General features: G+C 42.1%; 1 protein-coding gene across 3 annotated transcripts in view; it reads right to left on the reverse strand.

Moving 5' to 3' along the window:
* ADCY2 (adenylate cyclase 2) overlaps positions 1-26,368 on the reverse strand; it is a 404,271-nt gene that overhangs the window by 216,140 nt on the left and 161,763 nt on the right. For 2 of the 3 annotated variants that reach the window (XM_090039147.1, XM_090039145.1), the window contains exon 4: positions 16,197-16,292. The exons of the other annotated variant lie outside the window; for it this stretch is intronic. In XM_090039147.1, coding sequence (XP_089895273.1) covers positions 16,197-16,292 — 96 coding nt within the window. The remainder of the gene's footprint in view (positions 1-16,196; positions 16,293-26,368) is intronic. 3 annotated transcript variants of the gene reach the window in all.

A 26,368-nucleotide genomic window follows, 5' to 3' on the forward strand; every position in this document is an offset into this window, starting at 1 on the left:
CCCTGGATGTATGTGCCACAAGCCCAGCCCCATCCTGGTTAGATGACTCTGTAATTGGCCTCCACCACTTCTGCAAGCCGTTCCCCAGGCAGCCTGCCAGTTCTTAAATTAGCAGGAGCACCAAGCCTCCTGCTACAGGTTGGCTAGGGATCTTCCTTAAAATTATGTTTAGTGGTGGATCTGTTTTAAGACACCAAGGATAACAGGGTTAGAACATTCTCCATTCCAGCATGAAGATGGCAATCTTTTCTGGGGCAGGTACAAAGACCTTTGTGACTTCTTTGTGGAAGATGAATGCAACTGCAGAGTATGTACAAACAGAGGAGTAGGATGGCCAGCTGGGTGAGTTTTGTGTTTGGAAAGGGGGGTCTAAACAGATTCTGAGGGACACTGTAGACCTCAGGAAACCTAAATGGAGGGAATCACAATATTTGTGGCTAGCACAGTATTTTCAGTATTTTAACCTGTGCCTTGGCCTTTTTTTTTAAATTCTTTCATACAGAGATATTTTTTTTGCTTTTTGCACAGATGCAGTATGAGGCATATTACAGTTCTTCGTGGGAACTCCCCTTCTATCTTTTTAACATTTCTAACTCGTTTCTCCTTTTTTATTTTGGGGGGAAATGTTTGAATATATGTGTTACTAGCCATCACTTTATGCTGCATTTGGTACATACAGAATGTTTCCCAGAAGAGTGCTGCTATCCTGCCACATCCCTTGTTCTGGGTGTTGCTAATGTACCATTCTCCATGACAATAAAGCAAACCACAGTGTTTGCACAGGATTTATTCAACACTAAACTATGTGCAGGTCAGGTGTTAGTTACAGTTTTATAATAATTTCTTCCTATGTATCTGTTTCTCTGACTAATCATGAGGTGCCATTCAGAAAAAAAATACAACTGAAAGAGTAATCACTGCTTGGCAAACAAAAACGACCATATGTTTTTTTGTTTTTTTCTGACTGGGTTCTTGGAGTCACAAGCAACATATACTATATTTACTCAATACAAACTGAGGTTTTCTCACCAACCAGCATGTGAGATAAAGCTCCTTGTCTTACACTTGCAAACAAGGGAACCTCATTAAATACATCATCTACCATTAAAATGGGGCAAAAGCAGTACGTGCACTGCACTGGAAACCAACTATAAAGTTGCTTAAATGCAGCCAACATGGAGCATGACTAATAAAACATATGGCCATATGGGCAAACATGCTGATAAGTACCTATCACTTTTTTTTAAATTTCATGTCATAGGCCAAATCAACCAAATTAGCTCCGAATTCTATCAAATGAGTAGAGCTCAATAGTTCAAGTCTGTGTGGTGCTACCACTGGTAAGTATCCTATCTCCCAGACTCTCCAAACAGGGGCTTCAGATACTCTCAAATCCATGGGAGGCATCCTACATGCAAGCCCCAAGCCTGGAGACCTTGGAGTTCAGATGCCCCTAATCAAAAGTCTAAAGTAGCAAGCTAAAGGAAAAGACAAAGAGCAACCCCCGTCACCATACACTGTGTAGCCAAGATCCTTGCATTTAGAAACATTAGTATAGTCTTGCAAGAGTCAGCCAGCCTGCAGTATAAGGGCCAGGAGTTTACTTTCTAACTACACCAAAGTGTTCAAGGCCGAGGAAAGGAGTATCTCCCCTGTAAGGTAAATAAAACTGCCAAGGCTGAAAACCACCTGGTTGGTCATGGTATCTCTCCTGCCAGGTAAGTATCAACAAAGATAGATTAGCACAGCCCAGCCAAATAGAATATACACGAGTGTCAACTGAGACCAATCCTCATCAATGGTAACTCTTTTCCAAGTCATGGTGAGCTACTACATTGCATATACTTCATAAACTTTGACTTCCTCTTCACTGCAACAGGTTTGCTTTGCCTTTTTGTCCCCATTTCCAATTTTTTTTGTTTCTTCACCAGCCTTAAATTGTCTCAAAAACACCACAAAATAGGGCCCCAAACAGCTCACCCAGAATCTCTCTGTCACTCCCTCTCTCAATCTGCTGCATATAATTAGTGGGTCCCTGTCCTCCATGAGGTGGAGGCAAACCAGATTGCTCCATGCTTGATCTGCATATAATTTTTTGCAGGATCCCAGGACTCATGACAAGAACATCCAGTTCCAGTCATGAGGGGGGAACTAATTAGCACATGGATCCTTTGTGTGGGAGGGTTGGAGGAGGGGTATCTGCAGTGTACACATATACTGAACGGTGCTGAGCTGTGGGGTCACCATGTCTTGAAATGCTGCTGACTCCACTGGGGTGCAGCCCAATGAATTATATAGCAAATCATAAGCTTTTGGCTTTGGACTAATATCACGCATCCTGGTTGTGTCCACATGTACATTTACAGCACCTGAATAAACTGCAGAGCCTATTGCTCTGGAGTTAACTGCTCCTGGCAGCACTGTTTGAACATGCACCCAGGAGCAAATAACTTCAGCAATAAGATCTGCAGTTTATTCAGGTGCCACAAATGAAGCCCAGGTGGAGCAGGCCTGGCTGGCAGAGAGTCCCAGAGGAATCCCCCACACTCATGCCTGCACCCTCATGCCCCAGCCAGCATCTACACATGTTGTGGTGGAGTAAATAACTCTGCCATAGGATAGTACTTGTATGTGGCAGCATTAACCTACGGTGGATTTAATTTGTTTACTATAACCTAATAGCTCTACATGTGTAGACCAGTGACGCTTTACTATGGAACTAATTAGGCAGCTCTACAGTAAGCATCTCATGTTGATGTGCTCAGTCTGTGGCACAATAAAAAATTAGTCCATGTCTCCAGGGTCTCAGACTAGCCTCCAAACCATTGAACCATTCACGATGACCTGTATTCAAGCTCTTTTGGATCCTAGTGAAGCTGTGTGTGCCTCCAAATGCAGGATGCTTTCTACAATGCTGTTTCGCACTCCAGCAATTTTACTAAACAGTGAAACAAAAATCAGAAAAATCTGCCAGGTATCTGACTTTCTGTCTGAGTTTTGAAACAAAAATGACACAGTAAAATAGATCTGTCTCACTAGAGTGACTACAGTATCAATGCAAGTCTCCATTAGAGTGTCACTAAATTTAATTGAGGAGCTGGAAGAACTCTTGTAATGTGCTAGTGATCTATAAGGTGGCTGTATGATGTGCCAGTATGGCGCAAAATTATACTGCATTTTTTAAATTCTTCTAAGAATGAAATCAGTCTACTAAGCTATATGTGCGCTGAGTTTATGATGCAGGCAGTACTATGATATTTTAAAAAATGAGGAATTATAAAGTACAAAACAGGGTGTTGATTTTGAAGGACAAATTATTTGTAAAATATCTCATCTCCCACTGCTGAACTACTGAAGAGAAAAATCAAAGCTCTCTAGAGACTCAGAGTACTGCTCATTTCCATAATTGGCCTGTTCCCACTTAGTGAGTTATTTTGCAGCCATGTTTTCTTCTTACCCACTTCGTTCTGCTCCCACATGTAATTCCTGATAGAATAGAGATATTACAAAAATAAAACCTTTTATGTAATTAATGGCAACATAGTGATCAGGTAGTATGTTTTCTTTGCATTGCAGTCCAAAAGATCTTACATATCTTCTTGTAAATTAAACAAGATACTCTCAAGAGATTAAGGAGATGGTGAATGTCATGAGAATACATGTAATTAGAACCTTGTTAGAGTGAAGTAGTACTCAAAACTGTCAACCTCATTCCCGTTATCAACTTTCACATGAAAGTGATTATTAGTGCTTTCAGAATGATAGAGTTGGCTTAGGAAGGAAAAGAAATGAGGAGGAGTACTTTAATCCCCGAGTCTTGTCTCTCATAAGAAACTGAACCACTGTTGGAAATGGTTTTCAGCAATAAGCCTCCATCCTGAACACTTATTGGAAATGGTTTAAACAATGGGTGAGAGCAAAGATAGCTATCACTGATCACTTTTGGAAATCCCATAAATAAACATTAATACTTTCCAGTATCATTTTATAAAGCATTATGGCACTGTAGTATTAAAAACAGTTTGGAATATACTATGATAGCATTTGCTGCTTAGTGTGCCATTTTCACCCTCTGGGAACCCCTCTGATGAAAATTATTTTTAGGGCAGCTCAGCTTTTTACTATTGGCAAGGTTGGGAACAATTTGAAGGCAACTTCTGTTTTTCTTTCATTGCATTGGACTTCCAATTACTTCTGCCTAGCTAAAGTGATTTGAGGAACCCTGCATCGCTTGTCCTGATCACTGTACTTGAAACTGCTTTTAAGGTCACTTTCTTTGAAACTTGCTTATTAGCCTGTCTTCAACATTATAGTAACTCCTTCCAATACAGCAGTTACATGGTACAGCTGGAATTAGAAGGAACAATTGGATGCTAAAATGGGTCAACAAGAGGCAAAGTGAACTCATGTTTTCTTTAGCACTAAAAGATTTTGTCTTGTCCCACCAAACCCAAGCAGACACCATACACATACTGGAGCAAAAGTAGCCCATTGTGTATACTAAAACAGGCCTGTCGAGTTGGCAGCCTGCAAGGCATTGTTGTGCAGCCCCCAGACTCTCACCCAGCCATCACTCTCCCTATCACTCTGACTGCAACAGCAGCTGTAGTCCCTAAGGCTCCACGCTCCCTCCTTCAGTTCCCACTTCTTGCCTTCAGCCCAGACTGAAGGGCAGCATAGCAGCATGGAGAACTGAGTCCAGGGGGGTAGGGAGGATTGGGACCATGTGCAGGGAGGGAACACACCCTCATGGTGCAGGAATGGGGGTGCACATTGCAGTGGGGAGAGGGAGAATCGCATTTGCGCATCTATGTATGTGGGGTGGTGGGGTAAAACAAGTGCAGCAGCAAAAATATAGATAGATAGATAGATAGATAGATAGATAGATCCATCTATCTATATTTTTTGCTGCTGCACTTGTTTTACCCTGCCATCCCTCATACATAGGTGCGCAAATGCGATTCTCCCTCTCCCCACTGCAATGTGCAGTGGCTTATATATATAATCTGAAATAGGGACAAGACAAACAGCCAAACTCCAGGCACCCTTAAGATGAGAAAACGTATAGGAGTTTGTGATGGATGAACAAGGAAGAAGGATAGGAGTTTATGCCCAGGTGAGGAGACAAGGTCACAGCCAGGGCCAACCAAGAAGGTGAAAGGAGTCTTTAGCCCATTTACACAGCAATGGGCTAGAGAGAATCTGGCCTTTACTTAATGAGAGAAATATTCTAAAATGCCATTCCAAACTGTTGATAATAGTTTGGCAAGGGACTAGTTTCTTTTAAAAATGAAATGTGCTCAGTTTACCCCAAGCAACTGAGAATCGACAAGGAAAATAGTTATTATGTTCCAGTTACAATGCTGTTTCATTTTTCCAGTAATCAGCTGAATGCCTCGTATTTTCAATCCCAAACATGCACACAAGAAAAATTCTTGGCCTGGGTATTGTTTGATTACTGTCGCAATGAAGACTGTGTTTGGAATTTATGCTTAGGTGATGATGTCTTCTCATCTGTATGTATGATTCATTTGTAAACTTTCATGTCTAGCCTCACAAGATTGGTTTGTAAACTTTCATGTCTAGCTGCACATCTGCTAGTCATTCTCCTCCTTTAAAATGCTTATTATATGGTGTGACTTTTCTTTATTGCACACTGAGATGTCCTACAGGTCTGAGCTGTTCCCTGGAATGACTGGATTTGTTTTGCTCAGCTCTGTGAGTGCACGATTCCTTTTTACTTGTCTGGCAAATGTACATGGAAATAAGCCATAACCTAGAACATACAATTACTCAGCACATCCAGGAAAGAAAAGCCAAGCAAAAAAAAAAAAAAGATCTTAGGGAACAGAAACATACTTATGGCCCATCTAGCTCACTTTTGCCACCTTCTATGCCTTTTCATTCATTTGTCAACATAAAATATTTGAAGATTTCTGTCACGTTTATGAGTAGAAATGGGGTCAGAACAGGCAAACACTCTTTTCTCAAATTTTGCAGAAGGAGCCAAACAGCTAGTCAATTCAGATGTAAATCCATAGTGCTCTACTTATTGTCTTCAGCTGGACAGCTCTCTTTTTGTGTATGTGAAAGAATCTTTTATTCAATTTTACTACTTAATAAAATATATCTTCAGTTCTGGCCCCAACTCCCAGGAAGGCCTATGCATTTACAGTGCTGCGGGCTAAAAAAGTAGAATCAACAGGGACTAAAAGCCATATCTCCACCCTCAAAGGGGAATACCATAACCAGGCGATGGAGGCATGTTCTTTTTTGTTTGCGTTCCTTTTGGTTCTCCAAGTCCTGAATTCTTGGCTGCCAACTTTAAGCAGAGGTGAACAGTATTTAAGACTGCTCTACAGCCTAGTAGTAAGAGCACTTCCATGGGAAGTCAAAGTGAATGTGGCTGTTCCTAAATTTAGCACATGTCTACAAGCTCCCATTTTACATGTTATATATAAAACAAATGTAATGGAAATAAAAATATGATCACTCTAGAACCTGGGTTCCAGATAATCTACTACATGGATACACATGATGAAATAACTTTGAGTTCAATTATTTTAGAATTCTAAGCATCTAGAAAGCTTAAAAGAGGCTTGAATTTATTTCTTTCGTATATTTAATTTGGTTAAATTTCATAATCATTGCAGTATTCAGGTAAAAAAAAGTTAGAAATGTTCCAAAGGTTTCCTTGTACTTAAAGTGAATGTGCTAACAAGAATTAACAGACAGCAAAACTAGTTAAAATTTCTGAGTTTGTTGTACTCCACTGTGCATTGGCCTAATTGGAAACTATAATGAAAATAATTTCCATTTTATTGCTCACTATGTTCACACAGTTGGGAAAAGTTGTAACAATAACTGACATTTCATACACACCAACCCACCCACACAAACAGACACACACACTGTTAGTTGTTCTTTAGTACAGTTATATCATATAAACAACTATTCCACCTATGTTCAGTATGTGTGCTACACACGTTACACAGGGAAAAATGTGTGTGTATGTATTTAAACAAATACATTTTTCATGTGAAATATTTTTCCAAATGTCTTACAGTGATAAAAGTGGGCCTATCAGCCATAAAAAATATATTCCTCAGATCTTCCATAAGTTTATCTAGTAGCTAAAAACAGCTGCTTATCAGACACATTCTTTGACTTCTGTATCTTTCATGCATGGCCACCCTTATCATGAACAGGTATTCTGAAAATCAGTGCAATTCAGGATAGAGGATGTGCATCCAAAAAAGGCCAGAATAAGAACTCTATTAAGCTAAACCTGGGAACAGTTGGACAAATAAATACAATAACATGAATGTCCTTAGAGTCCGAAATTTTTAATGACTACAGCCCTACACATACTTGCTGTTTTTCAAGTCCTCAGCTTTTTCTTTAGACTCTTTTGGGATCTCCAATCAACATTTTGATTAATATTTAATTAGATGGTATCTAATGGGGCAATATTTCTTTAAGCAAACCTTCAAACTCAATTTTGCTGATGTTGGAAAAGCACGCTCAGTCAGCAATTCCAAAGATTTATGGGGAGAAAAAATATTTAAATTATTTTTATATTCCGGGAGGAATAAAGTGCACACAAGTATGTGTATGTGCTGCTGACAACTCATTTCATCTGCATCAATCTTTCCATGACAGGATGCTAATTTAATTGTTTTATGCTCCATGACTGCCAAGGTGTCATTTCTTCGGTCCATTCCTATTACATAGCATTAGTGCATGACTAATTAGAAGGCATAGACCAAATTCTCTTCTGCTACCCAGGAGTAATTTTAGATTAACTCTTCAGAGATGAATGCAGGTACTCCAAATTTTCACTTATAGTATGTGACAGCACCCACTTGGTCCCATATGTTTAAAAACTGCACATGCCTGAACTACTGAAAAATATCATAGGAGCCAAGCTTTTTTTTTTATCCTAAACTTGTTGAGACCAAGAATTTTTACACAACAGGTTTATATATTTGTATGCATCACTGGTGTCCAGACCCTGACAGGGAGAGTTCCCAGCCAGAAAGATTTCACAGCACAGATCCTACCAGTGACAACCCTGCCTCTGCTGTTACTGATGAGAAGCCACCTGTTTCAACTGCTGATGGAAATTATCTCATGCAGCATGGTAAACTCCATCCTACAACCCACTTTTAAATAATGTTCCATGCTCTTGTAAAGCTTTTACTATCACCTTATGGTACAGAAGACTTAAAATATATTAATCAAATTCACAAAAACCTGGAATGTTGCAAACAAATATGATTTATCCTTTTATGCCAGTGACTGTCTGACACAGGGAAGAAGGAAGAGTAACAGCGCAGCCACAACCATATTCAGACCTAGAAATCTGTGGTCCTCTGTCATACAAAACACAGAGCTCTTATTGGTGACATTGCTTTTCCAAACATATTCAATAAGCCACTATTTTATGTATCTATCTGAAAATGCACATCTCAATAGAAAACATGTACAAGTGACAGTGATCAATCCCAACTGCAGTTGAGATAAAAGCATTTCTCAACATGAGAGGGGTTGAAATACCACCCCTCCGACACATACACACACACACACACACACACACAATATGTGTAAAACTTCTTTATCTATACATGCAGGTGTATGTGCATATGTTGTATAGGCACACCAATAATTAAAGAGTTACAAACAGCTAAATCCTCAAACAGAAGTAACCACACTGATCTGACAAAAAAAAATTACTGAAAATCTGGCAGCAAAAAGCAGAGGGTTACATCATACAGCAGCAGTCATCGTTTATTATAAAGCAGCATGTTGATACAATACGCTAAGAGCACCAGGGAGAATGACTCATGCCTCAGAGAGGCACAATTTCCTCTCTTCTCTCCCTACTTACTTGAGGGAGAGAATGATTAAGTAATTAGCTAGCAGTCCACACCATTTTTTTTTCTGAGCAACCACTGGGGCACTGCTAATGTTGAGCCTAAAAGTCACAAAGGCACATTTAATTAATAGAGAAAAAATTCATTCAGAGGAAGTGATGCAACATGTTATTGTTTTAATGCAGGTTTTGGGTGACGAGAAATATTTTCTAATATTTACCAAAATAAGATATAAAATATATTACATATATAGCTGAAGATTGTTGGGTGCCTTCAAAAGGTTAGCAAATACCTAGAAGCTGATTTTATACAGAGATACCATATATTCATGAAGCATAGGATGAAAATATAACTTACAGTTTGGTAAACACAAGGGCTTATTTACCCAAATGCTCTATGCTTTCTGTACACCAGTTATTGCTGTGGTTCTGTTATAGCTCTATAATGCTCCCCATTGCAATTCATTTTGACCTATGGCATTCAGTTTTTTCAAGCCTACAGTGTGGCTCTGGCTGGCCAGGCTCCAGTTTCTGGTGGTGCACTCTACTGCTACGTGCACCATGCCACTTTTTTTAGTGGTGTTTTTGATACTCAGATCTCCCAGTGTCAAAACCCCCCACCATGCTTCAAATTGGCAGCATGGAGAATGGATTCACATGCGCTGTGTGTGCGTGCTCATCAGGATGTGCCCTAAGAGGTTGTAGACAATGAGTCCTGGCCTGGTCATGTATTTGTAGGATGGCTAGAGGTTAGAAATCTCTGGAATCTGTAAACTTCTGACCTTGATGATGCTATGATGTGCTTTCCAGCTATAAGCACACACGGTTTGGTACATTTATGCAACCACAATGGCAGAAAAGTTATGGTAATGAGGTATGAGATGAAAACAGGTATGAGTGGTTCATTTGAAATGGACCATTGATTGACAGTGGAATGCAAGTGATGATTGGATAAGAGTATGATTGACAGGTGGCACGAGGTAGCCAATATACATTCTCATTGACTTTGATCCTGCATTGTATATTTATTGGTATGTTTGTTCTCTGGACAGGGCCAGGCTGTAGGTCAGTCTCTGGAGCAGAGATTCCTTTAGGCCCTGTGGCAGGGGCGATCTAGGTGTGCCGTGACCTCCCCTAGCAACCCCTGGCTACCATGTCAAGCCGGTGTCAATGCACCCTCACCGATCTCGCCCGCCACATCTTTGATATTTTAAATGTTTAGGGGAGGCTGCCTTTTCTATCTGCTTTGACACGGTGCCTTGATTTAACTTACCCAATGATCTGTCCAGTTGCCCCGGTGTACTCTAGCCTTAAGGGCTACCCATAAGTCCTACGGTCGCCCGCACTGGGCCTGTCTCCCACGCTCGTGTCACCCACCCTGGGGCCTGCTCAACATGCTCACCCCCTCCTGGGGCTTATCAGTATGCTCTCGCCTTCTCCTGGGGCTTCTCAACCCACGCACTTGCCCTCTCCTGGGGCTTCTCGGTGCACTCGCACCCATGCCTGCACTGGGGTCTGGCTTGCGCTCATGCAAGGGGCTCAGGCAGCCTCAGCCTTACCTGGCCCCAGACCCCCTTCTCTGGGTCTTGCGTCCATGGGGCTTCTCACAATCGGGGCTCAGGTGGCCTTGGCCTTACCTGGCCCCCAGACCCCCTTCTTGGGTCTTGCGCCCCACTAGGGCCTGTGCCTCACGCTCGCCTGCACTGGGACCTTGCTCATGACTTCCATATCGGGGCTCAGGCGGCCTCGGCCTTACCTGGCACCAGACCCCTTTCCCAGGTCTTACGCCCAATGGGCTTCTCCCAATTGGGGCTCAGGCGGCCTCAGCCTTACCTGGCCCCCAGACCCCTTTCCTGGGTCTTACACCCACTGGGCTTCTCCCAATTGGGGCTCAGGCGGCCTCAGCCTTACCTGGACCCCAGACCCCTTTCCTGGGTCTTGCGCCCCACTGGGCCTTTTTGCCAGCGCCCACACTGGGCTTCTCCCGATACTGCCCCACTGGGCTGGGACACCCCAAAACGCAGCACCCTCTCTGGTGCCAGGAACCCCCCCCCCCATGCTACTGGGGAGTTCCCCTGAGGCCTCCTCCACCCCAAAGCCTCGCCCGGTCCTCCGGTCTGACAACAAACAAAAACCACCAGCCAATTGGCCACAACTCAAACTCTAGTCTCCTGGCTTAAAACGTAAACCCTAAGCCTTCTGGCTCATCATTATTTTCCTTTCCTGCCAGGGCTCCTCTGCCTGGTATTCTCAGCCATGAACTGCTCCGGTCATCGGGCCTCCCACCTCTGGCTACTCCCGGCAGAGCTCTGTCCTTCACAGCTGCCAGAAGGAAACTGGCCCTTGGCCTCAACCTAGGCTGTTTATAAAGGCCAGACCCCGCGCCCTTCCGGTCAGCTGACCTCTGGGGTTGTCCCGGCAACCCACACCTGTGCTGCCCTGGTGAGTGGCAGCTGCCCATATTCCTGTTAGCAGTAGCGGGCACCCTAGGCCCTGCTACAGGCCCATATAAATAAAAATCAGCTGGCAGGTTGTACAGGCCTAACCCTCTGAACTCATTAATAGGTCACCCTGCTCACCTATCTTCAAGGTCATCTAGTCCAACCTCCTGCTTAAGGCAGGATCAGCTCTGTCTAAACCATCCCAGACTAATATTTTTCTAACCTCCACTAAAACATTTCCAATCATGAAGTTCTAATAATTTTATAAAATGAGTCATAGCTATTGTACATGCCGACCCACATCAGTAAAAAAGAAACACATTGTACTTGTATTCATATTTCCATCAATTTTCTGGAAGGGTCCATAACAAATTCACTGTTTTGAACAGATGAAGTGAATAACTGCATGGCTTTCTTTTGGTTTTCCAGTGATATTCATGTTCTTTATGTGGATGAGTAAAAAGACACATCATCAGAGATTCACCCTAAAACCAAGTCACCCTTTGCATAGACAGTCTACCAAATTAGATTTATGCCTGTGGTGTTTAGTCTATATTTGTAAGTAGGGTGAAGCTGTGTTCAATTTATCATTAGCATATTTGCATGTATTATAGTATTTGATATAAATGTAATTTTGACATATCTTTATATCATAACCAAGGTTGTTTTGAGAGGCAGTGATTCATTTAAATGACCATCTCCTAGCTACACTTAGAAGAGAAAATGGCTGAGAACTGGCATTTGAAAAGAGTTGTTTACTCTAGAATAGTCCTGCCAGACAATGATGAATTTACACTTTAAAGAAGGGACCACTAGAATAACACCTAGATAGGGGGAGAACGTTTCCCATTGAAGGGAAATAATGAGAGGAATATTAGATTAGCAGATCTCTATGTCTGAAAATATATGTACATGCTTCAGTTCTTAATTGGATCAGGAAAAATTGCAGCTCTGGTAAATATGTACCTTTGTGGGGCAAGACGTTACTGACATAGTGTTAACCCCCTAGAAATATCCAAGTGACATATGTTCATGGCTAGATTAGCAACTGTAATAAGTCTGCCTCAAAGGCATGGCTTTGTCTTCAGTTATCCCAGGTACAGGACAGGCTGTAGTCCCTCTACCAAGGCATACTGAGAAAAGCAAATGGACAGGAAAACTGCAGGAGCCTCTGAAGAATCAGAGCCAAGGCCTGCACTTTTACCTGGTGCAGCTGGCTAGGGACAGCATCCTTGGATTTAAAGTTCAAGATAAGAACAGGTTATTGTTGTAATATTTCCTTTCATTTGTTTATTCTTGTATCTCTCTCTGTTTGTTCTTTTATCTTAACATATGGTTACTGATTTCTTATGCTTGTTCTTGTTTTTATAGTAAATCTTTTTATCTTTTTTAAAAGTACTTGATGTCAGTGATACTTATGATTTCACAGTACTTTGACCATTTAGGCTTGCCCATTCCACAGAAAGGGGGGTTCATTTTTGTCTGAGTGTATGACCAGACAATGATGTGATTCTTTGAGCTGGAAAAATTTCTGCTAAGGGCTGGCAAGGCCTGAGCAAGACAGGTAAGTCTGAGGCACATGGCCCAAGGAGTTTGCTTCTGGCATACCTCACGTATTTATCAGTGGTCAAGCAGCAGATAGCAGAGAGGATTTGGGGACAAGCAGGCCACCCCAAGGTATGGAAGCACTCTGGGATTGTGTCTCAAGTGTGCACCCATGCTGCATCTAGAGCCACGGCCCATCACACATGCAGTCACATTGCGTGCACATACATAGCTCTCTCATTGTTCTTACCGTGCTTAACATAATTATTATCCACCAATAGTGTAGGGAAGATGTTCATACAGGACGTACAAAAGCAAAGCACACTCTACTGAATAAGCAAGGTGATAATGCCCGATAGATCACAGCTGTCAAAAGCTGATTTTTCAGACAAACACATGAGCACGTGCGTTTCCTTTTCAGAACAAATATTGACAAAAATACAAACTTCAATACTATTTAAAAAGCCAGAGCGGCATATTGCAAAAAGAAATGAAAACATAATAAAACACCAAAATGTTCTTCCTGCTAGAAAAAGGTCCAAAACAGAACAGAAGTTTCTTAGTTAATTCTGTACTTTAGATTACTCCACAAAACACATTAATTTGGCTGGTTGAGTGCTATTAAATATTTCTTACTTCTAAAGCAAAAAAAAAAGGTACTTTCCTCAAGCAGCCTCACAATTTCCCTGTGAAAAACCTCTCCAATTAGGGTTACTTTTCCCTTTGTTCCCTTGCATAACACCCTCCAGATCACAGGGGGGCCAACCAGCAGTACACATGCCACAAGTGGCACAATCAGCCTCTCTGTTTGACACCTGGCAGATGAGGAAAGGAGCAAGGAATACAGAAGCAGATAGAGCAGGGAGCAGAATATATAGTAGCAGACTGGGCAGGGACCACAGGAAAAAGAGCAAAAAGCAGAGCAGCAAATCAGGCAGGCAGCACAGGGCAGGGAGCAGAAAACAGAGCAGCTGCTCAAGCATGGGAAAGGGATTGGAGTGGCAAGCAGGGAAGGTGCAGGGTTTGCTTTGTAGCACAGAGGTTCACCCCCACTACTCCTTAGTTTCTAATTCTTCGCCTTCTCTAAACATAAGGCCAAGAGATAGCTTTAAATGGCCCTGGAAGCATTTTTCTAGACATCAGGTTAGTAGTGGGGTCATTTAGGCTTCAGTTCAGGAAACCATTTATTTTAAACACAAACTCCACAAACTCTGTGTTATCAATGAGGTTATATGTTTAATTTACACAACCGCTAAGGACAAGATCTTAAGCCACCTCCACTTAGGTATTTCTACATCTAAATCTCAGGTGTAGTGCCTCAGGAGGCTGACCCAAATGGACAGGAATAGACACTTTGGCTTTATATGCAGTAACTGGGGACACCTAGATGCTTTCCAAAGTGGATCCAGGAAAATTAGGTTATATCTATACCGCAGCAATGAGCATCCTAGCCAGAAGAGCCCCAAGTCCACCCTCTGCATTTCAAGGCAGACTTTAAACCCATAAGCAAACTGGTAAGGGCAGTCAGGGTTCATCAAGGGGATGAAGAAGTATTAAACCCAAATCTTCCACTTCCTTGACAAGCTCTTTAGCAACCAAGCTATCAGTCAAGAGATGAGTGAGGGAGCAACCATCATACAGCTTAACCTCAGAGTCAAACTGTTGCTATTTGAGGTTGTTCTTCAACTAAGGATTTGAAAATATACATAGAGTGTATATACATTCCAGATGGAACAGTGCCATGACAAAGAGTTAACTAAAGTTAGATGTGTTGTGGCCATGCTGTATTGCTCTGAAGTAGCAGGCCAAATCTAGACATACGGGCTAGGAACAGGCCTTACACATGAACAGATTTAAGTGATAAGAAACTGGTTTAAACCTGTAACAAAACAGATGTTCAGTGCACATAAACCAGTTTGAAAATGGCTGAAACTTTTTTGAGATAAACCTGGTTGAGTGTACTATCAGATTTAATTGATTTGCATCAAACTGGTTTATGCAATGTCTGTCCCAGACCCCTTCCTGGTTTAAGTTACACCAGAATCCTCCAGCATCCCAGATGCTTTGCAACTCTGGGTGTGGCTCTGCTCTCTGCCCCAGCCGAGCATGGCTGGCCCCACCCCTCTGCTCCCTGGCTGCAGCTCTGGCAGAGACTGCAGGCATAGCAACATAGTATCTGGTAGTTCAACAGGTAGCTGGTAATGTCCCTCCATTCCTTCCTTGGAAAAATTTGTTTAAGAAGAACTTGAACTAATGAGAGTCTTTTGGGGTTTTTTTAATGGGCTGATAAATGCTAACAACTTCCTGTGCAACTCCCAGCTATGTAACTAAATGTTCTGTTATCAACAGTGAGGGGAGGACCCTCCCTAACCAAAGTGTCCTGCCAGGGCCTAACCATGCCCCCATTCAGCTCAGCAGAACAGAAGGGAAGGGAAGGGAGGGCTCCCCTAGGGCCACCAGCTTCTAGCCTGAGCTACTGCAAGCATGTGCCTGCATTTCTGGAGTGAAAAGGGAATGTCTATCCACCTCCAAATCAGTTCAAGATTTGCAGGTTAGACTAATCTGCAAAGATTGAATCAATTCAGGTTCAGGCTTTTTGAAAGTCTGTCCCTAGCCATAGGGATATTTCAAGCTAGGAGGAACATACATAAGGAATGTAGGAGTCTTGGCATAATTTTGGCTGTTGCATGGAGTGGAGCAGCATATAACATTTTGTGACTCACAGGTACAAAATGGGTTTGGGTCCTATATACAATTTTTTTGGTTTAGCCCTGAGGCAGTTGCCAGAGATTAAAAAGAAAGTCTGTGGTAGTAAGGTAACTGAACCCAGCTCTGCTAAATCCCAAGGCTAAGGTTGAATGGTACATGGTGCTTTTCTACTGCTTTGTCAAAAAAAATTCTCTCTGATGCAATATAAATGCTGCTTTTAACAGGAAAAGTCCACTTCCTCCACCATGTGATCCCCAATTTCAAACGGAGGGCACATTACTTTTGTAACAAAAAAGGTGTGTTGTTGTTTTTTTAAACAATCACAAAATCAACATGACATTTTTAAACATCCCACAAAATCCTACTTATATGAAATGAGACCGTAGTCTTATTCCACTTCACAGCGTATATATATGTGCATTCACCAGTAAGACAAGCAGTCAGAAACATGTTGGGTATTTCTGAGGAAAAGCAAAGAAATGAATGGGTATAAAGGCTGAATTTTTATTTTAATTCTTCAAAATGATCCCTTCAAAGCATAATTAAGGCCTTTTAACAGGATAGTGGGTAGGCTGGAAATATAAGATGTTTCGAAGGCATTAATGTCATGTAAAAATATTACCTACTTGATGACAGATACACAATTTTAAGGTTGGGGTGGAATCTTCAGGTTTTTTCATACAAAGTATCATGGAGTAGTCTCTCCCATTCTTTTTGTATTTCTGGAAGTAACAACACCGGAAGTATTCATAAACACAGAAATGGGAAAAAGTGACACACTTCAGAAAAGTACTGATGAATATTGACAACTGTCATTAAAAAGCAGCAAGGACACAGAATTGTTTTTGCTGAATAGTTTTTTAATGCTTGATGGTAAAGATGACTGAGATTTAAAGTTCATAATTATAGAAGTGAGTAGGAAAATTTGAGGAAATCATTACTGAAAAATGATTTGGTACTGAGAAGAGAGAATTCCAGCATAAATAACAGAGCAATGCATAGCTGCGGGAATCTGAAAGCAAGAAGAGGAGTCCAATATTTAAAGAGTAAGTAAAGAAAAAAGAGGTGAATAAATATTAGGTTGGACAAATATGGTAGGCTAAGTTCTTGGAAAAAATGGACTGCATTTTCATATTTGATTTAAAGATACAAAGTGGACAGTAGTGGAAAAAGGGAAGACTTGAAAAGAATCTGCTCTGCACAGTACAAGGGCAGTGGGGAGTTATTTTTGCATTTCCTGAAATACATAGAGACAAAATCTATTCAAGGAAAACCATATAAAACAGAGATCTTCAGCAGGCAATGGAAGGAAGGTTTAAGGCATGAAAAAGTGTAAGAGTCAAGCTAAAGTAGAATTATTAAAAAGTCTGAGAGATAATAAAAAAACAACTTGTATACAAATATGTGGCAGGCAGCAAGATCAAATATCCCTTGAAAAATCCATTCCTGAGAGCAAAGCAAGTTTCTAGGTCAAATTACTGATATCCCAAACATCCTTTCTACTTCACATGCAACCAGAGCAACAACATCCTGGGCAAAAATGGCCTGGAAAGCTACATGAACTGTTGGGTTTTTTCCTTCATTTGTCTTGAAATAAAGTTTTGATAAACTTGTTGCTCTGTCTTCAGTTGCAGACTGTTCACAACACGTTAAGTATTTACTATAACATGGAATTTGCAAATCAAAGATCCTGCCTGAGTGACAGGTGTCAGGATATTTTTCCAGTATACCATAGCCCAGGGGTGCCTAACCTTTGTGCCCTGTGGTCCAGATTGGACAGCTGGATTTCGTCTAGCATATGGGGAGTATGCAGCAGGAACCTGATCAGGGCCATACTGGCCCTGGCCCAGTACTTAAGCTAGTTAAACATAAAATTAACAAACTGTTATTTTCAAAAGAAATTCTATCCTATTCACCTCTGTATTTTCAACACTTCTGGAAAGCCAGCTATTGATGTCTAGGATTGCAAAATAAAGGAGTATGTGAATGGAGCTGTAAATAAGATGTCCCTTCAAGGAAATGTGAAGATAATAAAAGAAGAAATAGATGAAGAGTTAAACATATACAAAATCGACAGTCAGAATGGTTTAATAATCTATTTAATGGTGAGGCTGATTAAAAGTAAATTAAAATTTATTTTAAAAGTATTTGAAAAGACAACATATTTTGGATTTAATGGACTTTCCTGTAGCAGCCGATTCTTCTTACAATTCTTTGTGCAGTCTCCTGCTATGTCATCCTCTAAGCTGCACTGAATTGTTATTTAAATACTCCTGCACTGAGCTGTAGTTTGCATTTAATATTCAATCTAGTGCTTCTCACAAACTATGTGTTATAGACAATGTGCATGTAAATCAAAACAACCAATATCAGTGTATTAGGCAGGAAAGTTATAAAAAAAATCCAGTAGAGTTTTCACCCTAGGAAACTCATTTTAAAAAGGCCAAAAACAACATGAGCTGTTCAAGTCCATTAGTACATCATATTGTGAGTTAGAGGAACCAAAACCCATATCCTATACTATCAGACAACCACAGTTGCAAACAGATAATTAAGAAGCAGAGCACTGAAGGGCAACAAAAATTAAATGATGGAGGAAACAATAAAATAAGAAATGGTAAAAAATAAATATGCATAGCATGACTAAATGGCAATAGGGAAATTGGTAGCTATCTACATGTTGATAAGAGGAAGAACACATTTTAAGGGACTATTTGTATCCATCAAAATAAATGGATACAAATAAGAAAAGTGAAAATGTAAGTATAATTTCTGGGAAGATAGCTTATTAATGAGATCTATGAGACTGTGGACTAGCTTGTAAAGTTGTTGAATCCCCAATAGTGTGTGCATTTAAAACCTGACTTAGAAATATTAATCAACTAGATTATGTAGGAAAGAACACTGGATAAATTGAAGACTGATGTAGTTGGTCTAATTTTCTATCTCTAATTTGTATTACTCTAGCAGACTGCCTGTCACTACTTAATGAGAGCAAGTGCAGAAAAAAATGCTTAAGTAGATCAGTTAAAGTGAAAAGAATGGTATATTTTTAAAACACAAAGAACTTATTTTATCTATGTATAATCTATGTATCCCAAAATTATAGTCCCAAAGTTGAACTGAAATGCATTCTCATTTAATAAAAGACATTTGAAAAATTAAAGTGTACTACATGGAAGAAAAGAAACTAAGCATAAAAGCATAAATGATGTGTTAGAATATATAAAGACAGTCTGAAAAATAATCTACATAAATCTGCAGTACTAGGGCCTCTGTGTTATCCAGCCTCTGTGGAAGAACTCATTCACAAATACAATATGCAATTTCCTCAGAAATTGTTTGTTGTGGCATAAAAAGAGTGAAGCGGCGCTACATCTGAAATAAATAAACAAGTGATATGGCAACTATTGTTATTTATTGCTTTAAAATATACATTAAGAATGATGCATATAGATTGGGGCTACAACGACCTACTTTTGAGGCGGAGATGAGTGCATGACCAATGACACTACAAGAACAACGATGTTAAAAGAATTAGCAAACCAATGAATCACCGTTCAAAGAACGTTTAAGAAAATATGTCACAGACATGGATATATTTAGAAGATGATTTGGGGGCTCTAACATTCCTAAAGTAATATATAATGTTGGATATCTGCATCGTTTTGTCTTTAAATTTTCAATGCATTCTGGTTGTTTTGTATGTTAAAAATTATGGAATGATGACTAAAACACACGCATGCACTGAATATACTAACACAAATAAAAACCCTAGAAAATTAACTTCACTAAAACCAAAAGAGGTAAAAGTGGAGGAAACTGTATGCATATTATCATTAATATTATTGCCAAAAAAAAAAATACAGATAACTTCCTGAGCTTCCTTTCCCTCACAATAATCCCTGCTCACAATAATCACTAAGTATTCTTGGATAATGCTTTCAGAGCTCTAACATTTTAGTTACCACTTGAGAAACGATGGCTTGTAAATAAATGAATAGCATCTTTTTTAACTTACTTATGCACTGTTCATTTGCCAGGTTCTTGAGGAAATGTCATTGTAAGAGACAGTCAAAATAGCGTGTGACATTCTTGAAATGTGATAAATTGGGGTGTCAATTAAGGTCAGCATGACCTGGATCATATTGAACATCTCTAGACTTTAATTCAGATAAGCAAATTTGTTTGCAAGATAAAATCAAACTTAGAGAATAGGAGACTTTTATCTGGAGAAGCTGTAACTCTGAAAAAGGCTTGAAGGTTATGGTGGATAATCAGTTGAATAGGAACACCCAATGTCCAAAAAGAACTAACATACTCTTTGTATACTTAAATGGTAGAATATAAACTTTTTGCTTCTATATTTGGCACTGGTAGGATCATTACTGGAAAAATGTGCTCAATGCTGATATCCATAACTGAAGAATGATGTTGATAATTTGGAAAGGGTTTAAAGGAAAGTGGGGGCTGCAGGGGAAGGGCTCTAAGGTAGTTGTGGGACATAGGAAAGGGGAGGGGCTGGGAGCTGTGCATCCTGGGATGCTGAAGGACTACAGATTGCTTGTTTTATCTCTGGGGAGCAAAATCAAGTAACCCTAATGTGAGCTGGGTAGCATACCACAGAGTTAACTCTTGCCTGAATTGGTGTAACTTTGAGATGCACAGAGGGCACTATGCATATGTTAATAAACTTTAATGTGCGTGGGCTTGGGTTTTAAGTGTCATTAGTATGGTCTAAGTGTAATGTATACCTTCGCCCTAATATTCCCAGATGTTACTCCATGGTAAGAAGCAGAACCATGACCAGGTTTTTCAAGTTGGTTGGAAGCTGTAGGTGCTACTCCAATGTTTGTCCATGAAGTGGCAGGGGAGTTCATTTACATTGAGCAACACTATCCTGGGATGAAATAGACAAGAGTAGGCATATGATTAGAATATCAGTGTAACTTATATGAATGTAGAGTCACTTGCTTTCTGTGGGTTAATGTTACCCTAGGATGGAGCAACTAACACCAAGTAAATCTGTTCATCATGTGTCTGCTCCACTTTCACTACAAAGCAAAGTGAGTTTACTCAGTTATGAATGGGTTGTGTTTCAATGTCCTTATAGAGAGAGACTAAAGCTGGGGTGTCAAACATACAGTGCCAGCCCACAGTGTCCCACCATTCAGCCCCCAGTGCTGCCCCTAGGTCTGATCAGGCCCACACAGGGAATAGTATGCACTGTGATTTGGGGATGATCCTTGGGCTGGATCCAGCCTATGGACCCCTTCTCCTTCCCCTACCATACCTAACACAGCAGCTGCTCCAGCCAGTCTGGGACCTGTGCTGCACATGACACTCACAGCTACCACATGAAGCATGGGATCCTGATTGGCTGTGGCAGGCACCACATACAGCACTGTGGCAGGCCCATGCCTGCAGCACTGCCACTAGTGTATCCTCCCCACCTGGGCACTACTCCAGGGCCTACTTTCCTGCTATGACTTGGTGTTGTTTAAGGTTACCTGGAGGTTTGGTCAGCATTCCTTTTCCTTAAGCTTAGGGTCTATGCTGGTATTTCTTCTGTGAGTCTCCTCCTCCCATGCACCTCACCTCTTTCTACTCAGGTGGTCTGCTTCAAGTGGTCAGCTCTGGAACTGGACACTGGTACCATTTGTTCCCTCAGAACTCCTACCCACATTGTTCTTTGCAGGAGTATAGCCAGGCTCTCTCATCTTAGCAAATTTACAATTTAGCTATAACTGAACACAAGATGCTCTGACGGTGCAAGTGAGCAGGGCACTGAAGCTACCCACCTCTAATCACTTCAATTCCATGTTCTAGGCTCAGTGGAACACATTTACCCAGCTCCTACACAGTTCCCCAGGTACAAGTACGCTCCGGGTGGGCCGGTGCCTTAGACCTGTTGGGACCCGGCCACGTGCCCTATTACTTCAAGAGACATTCCCTCATGCTCGTTTGGACCCTGCAAGGCCAGAATTTCCCTTGCATGAATTTCTGATTCTGGGCTCACTCAGATGTGATGCATGGAGACCCAGGAGCACCCAATGTGCTCCCTGTCTCAGTGGGTCCCACAAATCCTTCTAAAATAGTCCGCCTCCCATCCTGACTACCCTCAGAGTACATTTTGGCATCATGTTGAACATGAGTAACCAGTGCCTCCTGAATCTGGGGGGCACCTGCAGAAGCCACCAATGGCAGTGGCCCTGTCGGGGGATCAAGGGGGAACCAGTCCTACTGACAGTGTCAGTGTTGGCCATCAGAGGGGGCACCGGCCCCATCAGGGGGACACGTGCACCCCCATGCATGCCCTACCAGTCACCTATGACGGTGAGTAACCTGTTGCTTGATCAGGTATCCATCCCCTGCTTTGCTGGCTGTGGCTCCTGCGCTGATACCTGCTCTCTCTCCCAGAGGTTCCCAGCAATCTGCGGCTTCTGCTGATTTAGCAGGGGTTCCTGCCTCAGGAAGGATCCCCAGCTCTACTGTGCAGGTAAGCATTTTCCCAGGCCCCACAAAGCGTTTCCCCCTGCAGACCGGGCTCTGGCAACGTTATGCAGTGGCCAGCTCCTGAGGGGGCTCACTGGTTCCACTCTCGATGTGGGAAGGGTATCAGATAGCACTTTCAGTGCTCCCTGTTTCTCCTTCCTCTGGGCTACAGCTAAGGAGCTTCTTTTATCCTGACAGCTCTCCAGGGTCTGGCCACTCCACAGGCCCCCTCCTGGGTGTGTGGTGCCAGCCAATTTCCCAGCCAACCAGCCCCCTGGATGCCGGTGCTGTGGTGAGTCTGCTGTGAGCCTGCCGCAAGCACAGATCCCAGAGTGGCCAAAACAGATGCTGTATGAGGTGCAGTCCAGCTGGCATGGCCACTGCATTCAGCCACTCACTCTACCACATGCAGTGCCTGTTCCATCAACTCTGGGATCCATGCCTCATGTAGCATAGGTCCCAGACTGGCTGGGGCACCCACCAGATCAGGTATGCTGGGGAAGGGAGAGGGAGAGGGAGGTCCATGGGTCTGATCTAGTCCACGGACCATACGTACACCGCTTATTGTGTCCACAGGGCTGGACAAGTCTGACAACTTTGGACTAAGTTATTTAAATCCAGAAAGCTAATCAAAGAGAAAGTAAACAGGTAACTGGATCACTGTGAGGGCAGCGATCATTTCCTAATATAAGACTCTTCAATCTTGCTGAGAAAAGTCTAAAAGGCTCCAGTGACTGCAAGTTGAAGCTAGACAAATTTAGACAAGAAATAAAGAACAAATTTTTAATAGTAAAAGTAAATGATCACCAGAAGAACTTACCACCACAAGAGATGGATCCTCCAGCTCTAGAAAAAAATTAAGATTGGGTGTTTCTATGTAAAAGATCTGCTTTAGTTCAAAGAAGAACTGATTAAGAGAAGGGCAGAGGAGAATGGGGGCCAAAGGAGATTAGCCTAGATTAGCACAATTGTCCTTTCTGGCTTTATATTGTTCCCCCTGGCTTTAAAATCCATGAATAGCTGTTAATTTTCCCTTTTTGTTTGACCAACACACAAAACCTCTTATAAATAATTTCCAGACTTTTTCTTTTGATGCATCACAAGCTCTGTCCCATGTATACACAGAAGAAAAATAGTTTTCTGTATAGTAAAGACAGAAAAGGAGGGAAGCTAAATAACTGATAACCACAGTAAGGAATTTATCTGAGTTACCCTGATTTTTTACAGAAGTTGCTGCAACAACAAAAATAGCTTTTCCTTTATCTCCTACAAGCACACACGGCTCAGCTTGAAAATAATGAATGATAAAGTCTCTGACTAGATCTGAAAGTGTGTAAAAAATAGCTACGCATGAGTTTTCTTTCCCCTTCAATCCTGAGCATTCCCTTTAGGATAATCTGTCCCAGAAGGAAATGTACATGATAATTTGTACTCCAGTGGCATTATACATCCAAGGATGTCAAACATTTCATATAGACAAGCATTAAAATTACACTTTTACTGCAAAGGAAATAGAAAGAAATGGAAACAAAACAGAAAGTTGACCTATCAGTGTCCCCAGGCAGACCAGTCACAAAGTTAATAACAAACTTTCTGTCCCAGAGAACCATTTAGACACAGAAAAACCACTCTGCCTCCAGTCTCTCCAGCCTTTTCCTGAGAGGGAACAAATTACAATGCAAACCACTTTTCAGAGCTGAGCCTATGAACTGCACTTCATCAGCCTCCTAGGTAGTAGGTACAGAAACTCATGGACTCAATATAGACAGTGGAGTTCTGGCATGTTGCGACCTGCCGGACATCTGACACCCCAGGCACCTCTGCACTTTTACCTGTGTTGCTACATCCCCCTTTCCCTCCGCTCCCTACCCTAACCTGTCCCTCCCCCCCGACGTCCCCATTTCCAATTTCACTGACTGGCTTTCTTGCCTGCACTGCATGCCAGTCCAGCCTCTGGCTTCTTTACTATTCCTTCCATCCAAGACCAACCGCAGGTACTTCCTCAGCTTGAAAAAGTGGTTTTCAACCCTAAAGCTTCCAGAAATACATTTTTTTAAGTACTTTTTTTCCATAATACACACATAGACATAAAAACACAAGATAAGCCATCACACACCATGAATAACATCATATATACAACACAACACAACACAGCACAACATCTTTACTTCTCTTTGTCAATTCCTTTACAAAATGACAGGCTCTGTGACAGGTCCGTGTGGCTACCTTTGATGCTGCTGCTGATGCTACTGGTGTTGAGTCAACTAAGTTATTGTACCTGTTGTCAGGTAAAGCGGAGGACCAGGCATGAGGCTGTAGGGAAGGAGGAGGCCTCTGTGGGGCACACTGCCACGTGCCGAGGCCCCAGCACCAGGAAGGGTGCACCCTAACACACACACAGTGTCACCCACCCACATCACAAGTTTTGCCTGTCAGCAGTTTGGGGTGCAAGGCCCCAGATGACAGACTCCCACAGCAAGACACACACAGCTGACAGGCAGGCTTTGCAGCCTGGCAGAGGCCAGCGCTCACTGAGGTCTGCTCTAGGACATACACAGCTGACAGGCGTTGTGGCCTCAGTAAGAGCCACCAGCCCTGCAGTTTTCAGCCCCCTGTGTTGTAACACACAGCTGTAACATGAGTTTTGCTTTTAAGAATTTGGGGTACAGTTCCTCCCAACCCCCTGCACTGATCTTCTTGAAGCTTGGCAGGCTTCATGCTCTTAGCAGAGGCTACCATCCCTGCAACTTTCATCCAAATCAAACAAGAAATAACGAAGTTATAGATCTTCCAGTGATTCCCCATTATATCCGATGGCTGGATCTCCAAGGCAGCTCTGAAGCTTCAGAGCCACTTTGGCCAGATCGAGGCGGAAACCCGGTCCAGAGCTCCGGATCAGATCGCAGCCAGCCGAAGCAGCCAGATCTGAAGCTGGATTGTATTGCTGCCAACTCGCACAGCCCTACTGGACAGGTCTCCCAGCCAGGGAATGCAGAAAGCCAGCTTGCTAACTGCCAGTGCAGGATCATGCCTCCTGCCATGCTCAACTGTCAGGATCCAGCACAACTGTTGGGATCCAGCATCGGAACCCATTATACCTTTACCTGAATGTCTTGTCTGGGGCTTTTGATGCAGATATGAATCCACAATGGGCACATGTACATGTACCTGCTCAGCCAGTGGGCAATGTAAAGTACAGGCTCAGTCTATGTGCCCATGCTTGTGTGTCCACAATACAGGGGAAATAGAATCACTGCCTTTTACACAGCTATAAAGCTGCCATTTAGATGCACCACGGGAAACAGAATATGTTGTAGGAGCATCATTAAGCCATGCTCTCCACTCTACCTTTCTAAAACTTTTTTAAAATGTCATTCTGTCTATCTGTATTTTACTTCTTTTTCATGAATAAAGACAACATGAAAGGCTTTCTTCTAAAAAAAAAACAAACCAAAAAAGTAAGAGAATCATCTCAGAATTATCAAGAACATGAAGCCTAGTCATACTTTTATGAAGGCCCTTTTTCCATATCGTAAATATGTCATTTGTGTATTTCCTCTCAAGGAATATTGGAAAGAGAGGATTCCTTTCTTCCAGATTCAGAACTCCTACTCCTTCTTCCAAGTATTCATTTTTATTCAAAATCAAAATACAGGGAATTGTGAACAGTCTAATTCAGGGGTGGCCAACCTGTAACACGAGTGCCACAAACATGGCAGATTGGGGAGTGGACAGGCAACACAGTGGCAGACAGGGCAGGGAGCAGAAAACCAAGTATGAGATCAGGTAGGGAGCACAGGGAAGGAACCAGAATAGCAGTTTGGCCAGGAAACACAGGGCAGGGAGCATATTGGGCAGGGGAATGGGATGGGAAGGGTGCAGGGCTGATTTGTGGCACATCTACCAAAATTTTTGGCCCCTACTGGTCTACAATAGTCACACAAATCCAAAACTAATTTTAATTTAAGATGACCCCCACCCTTATTTTATATATTATTATTAGATTCTATATATGATTTGGAAGGTTGTTTTAAATTCATTTCCCCAATCCCAACTGCTACAACAGGGAAAGCAGCAGCATGGAGGCAGGCAGCAGAGAGGACAGCCACCCCTCTCCTCCCCCCACCGTCCCCCACACACACTTTGCCCTCTGACAGCCCCACTTCTCCGTTCAGCCTGCCCTTGGTTCTTGCCCCCCACAGCCTCTCCCCTACATCCTTTGCCTCTCACTCATCCCCACTACTCGTCTCCCCTCCCCCATCCCATAGATGCACCATAGATGCTTCTCAAGTAAATCCCGGGA

This window comes from Crocodylus siamensis, chromosome 3 (genome assembly GCF_052110815.1).
Source record: "Crocodylus siamensis isolate JL-2025a chromosome 3, ASM5211081v1, whole genome shotgun sequence".
Classification (NCBI taxonomy): Eukaryota; Metazoa; Chordata; order Crocodylia; family Crocodylidae; genus Crocodylus; species Crocodylus siamensis.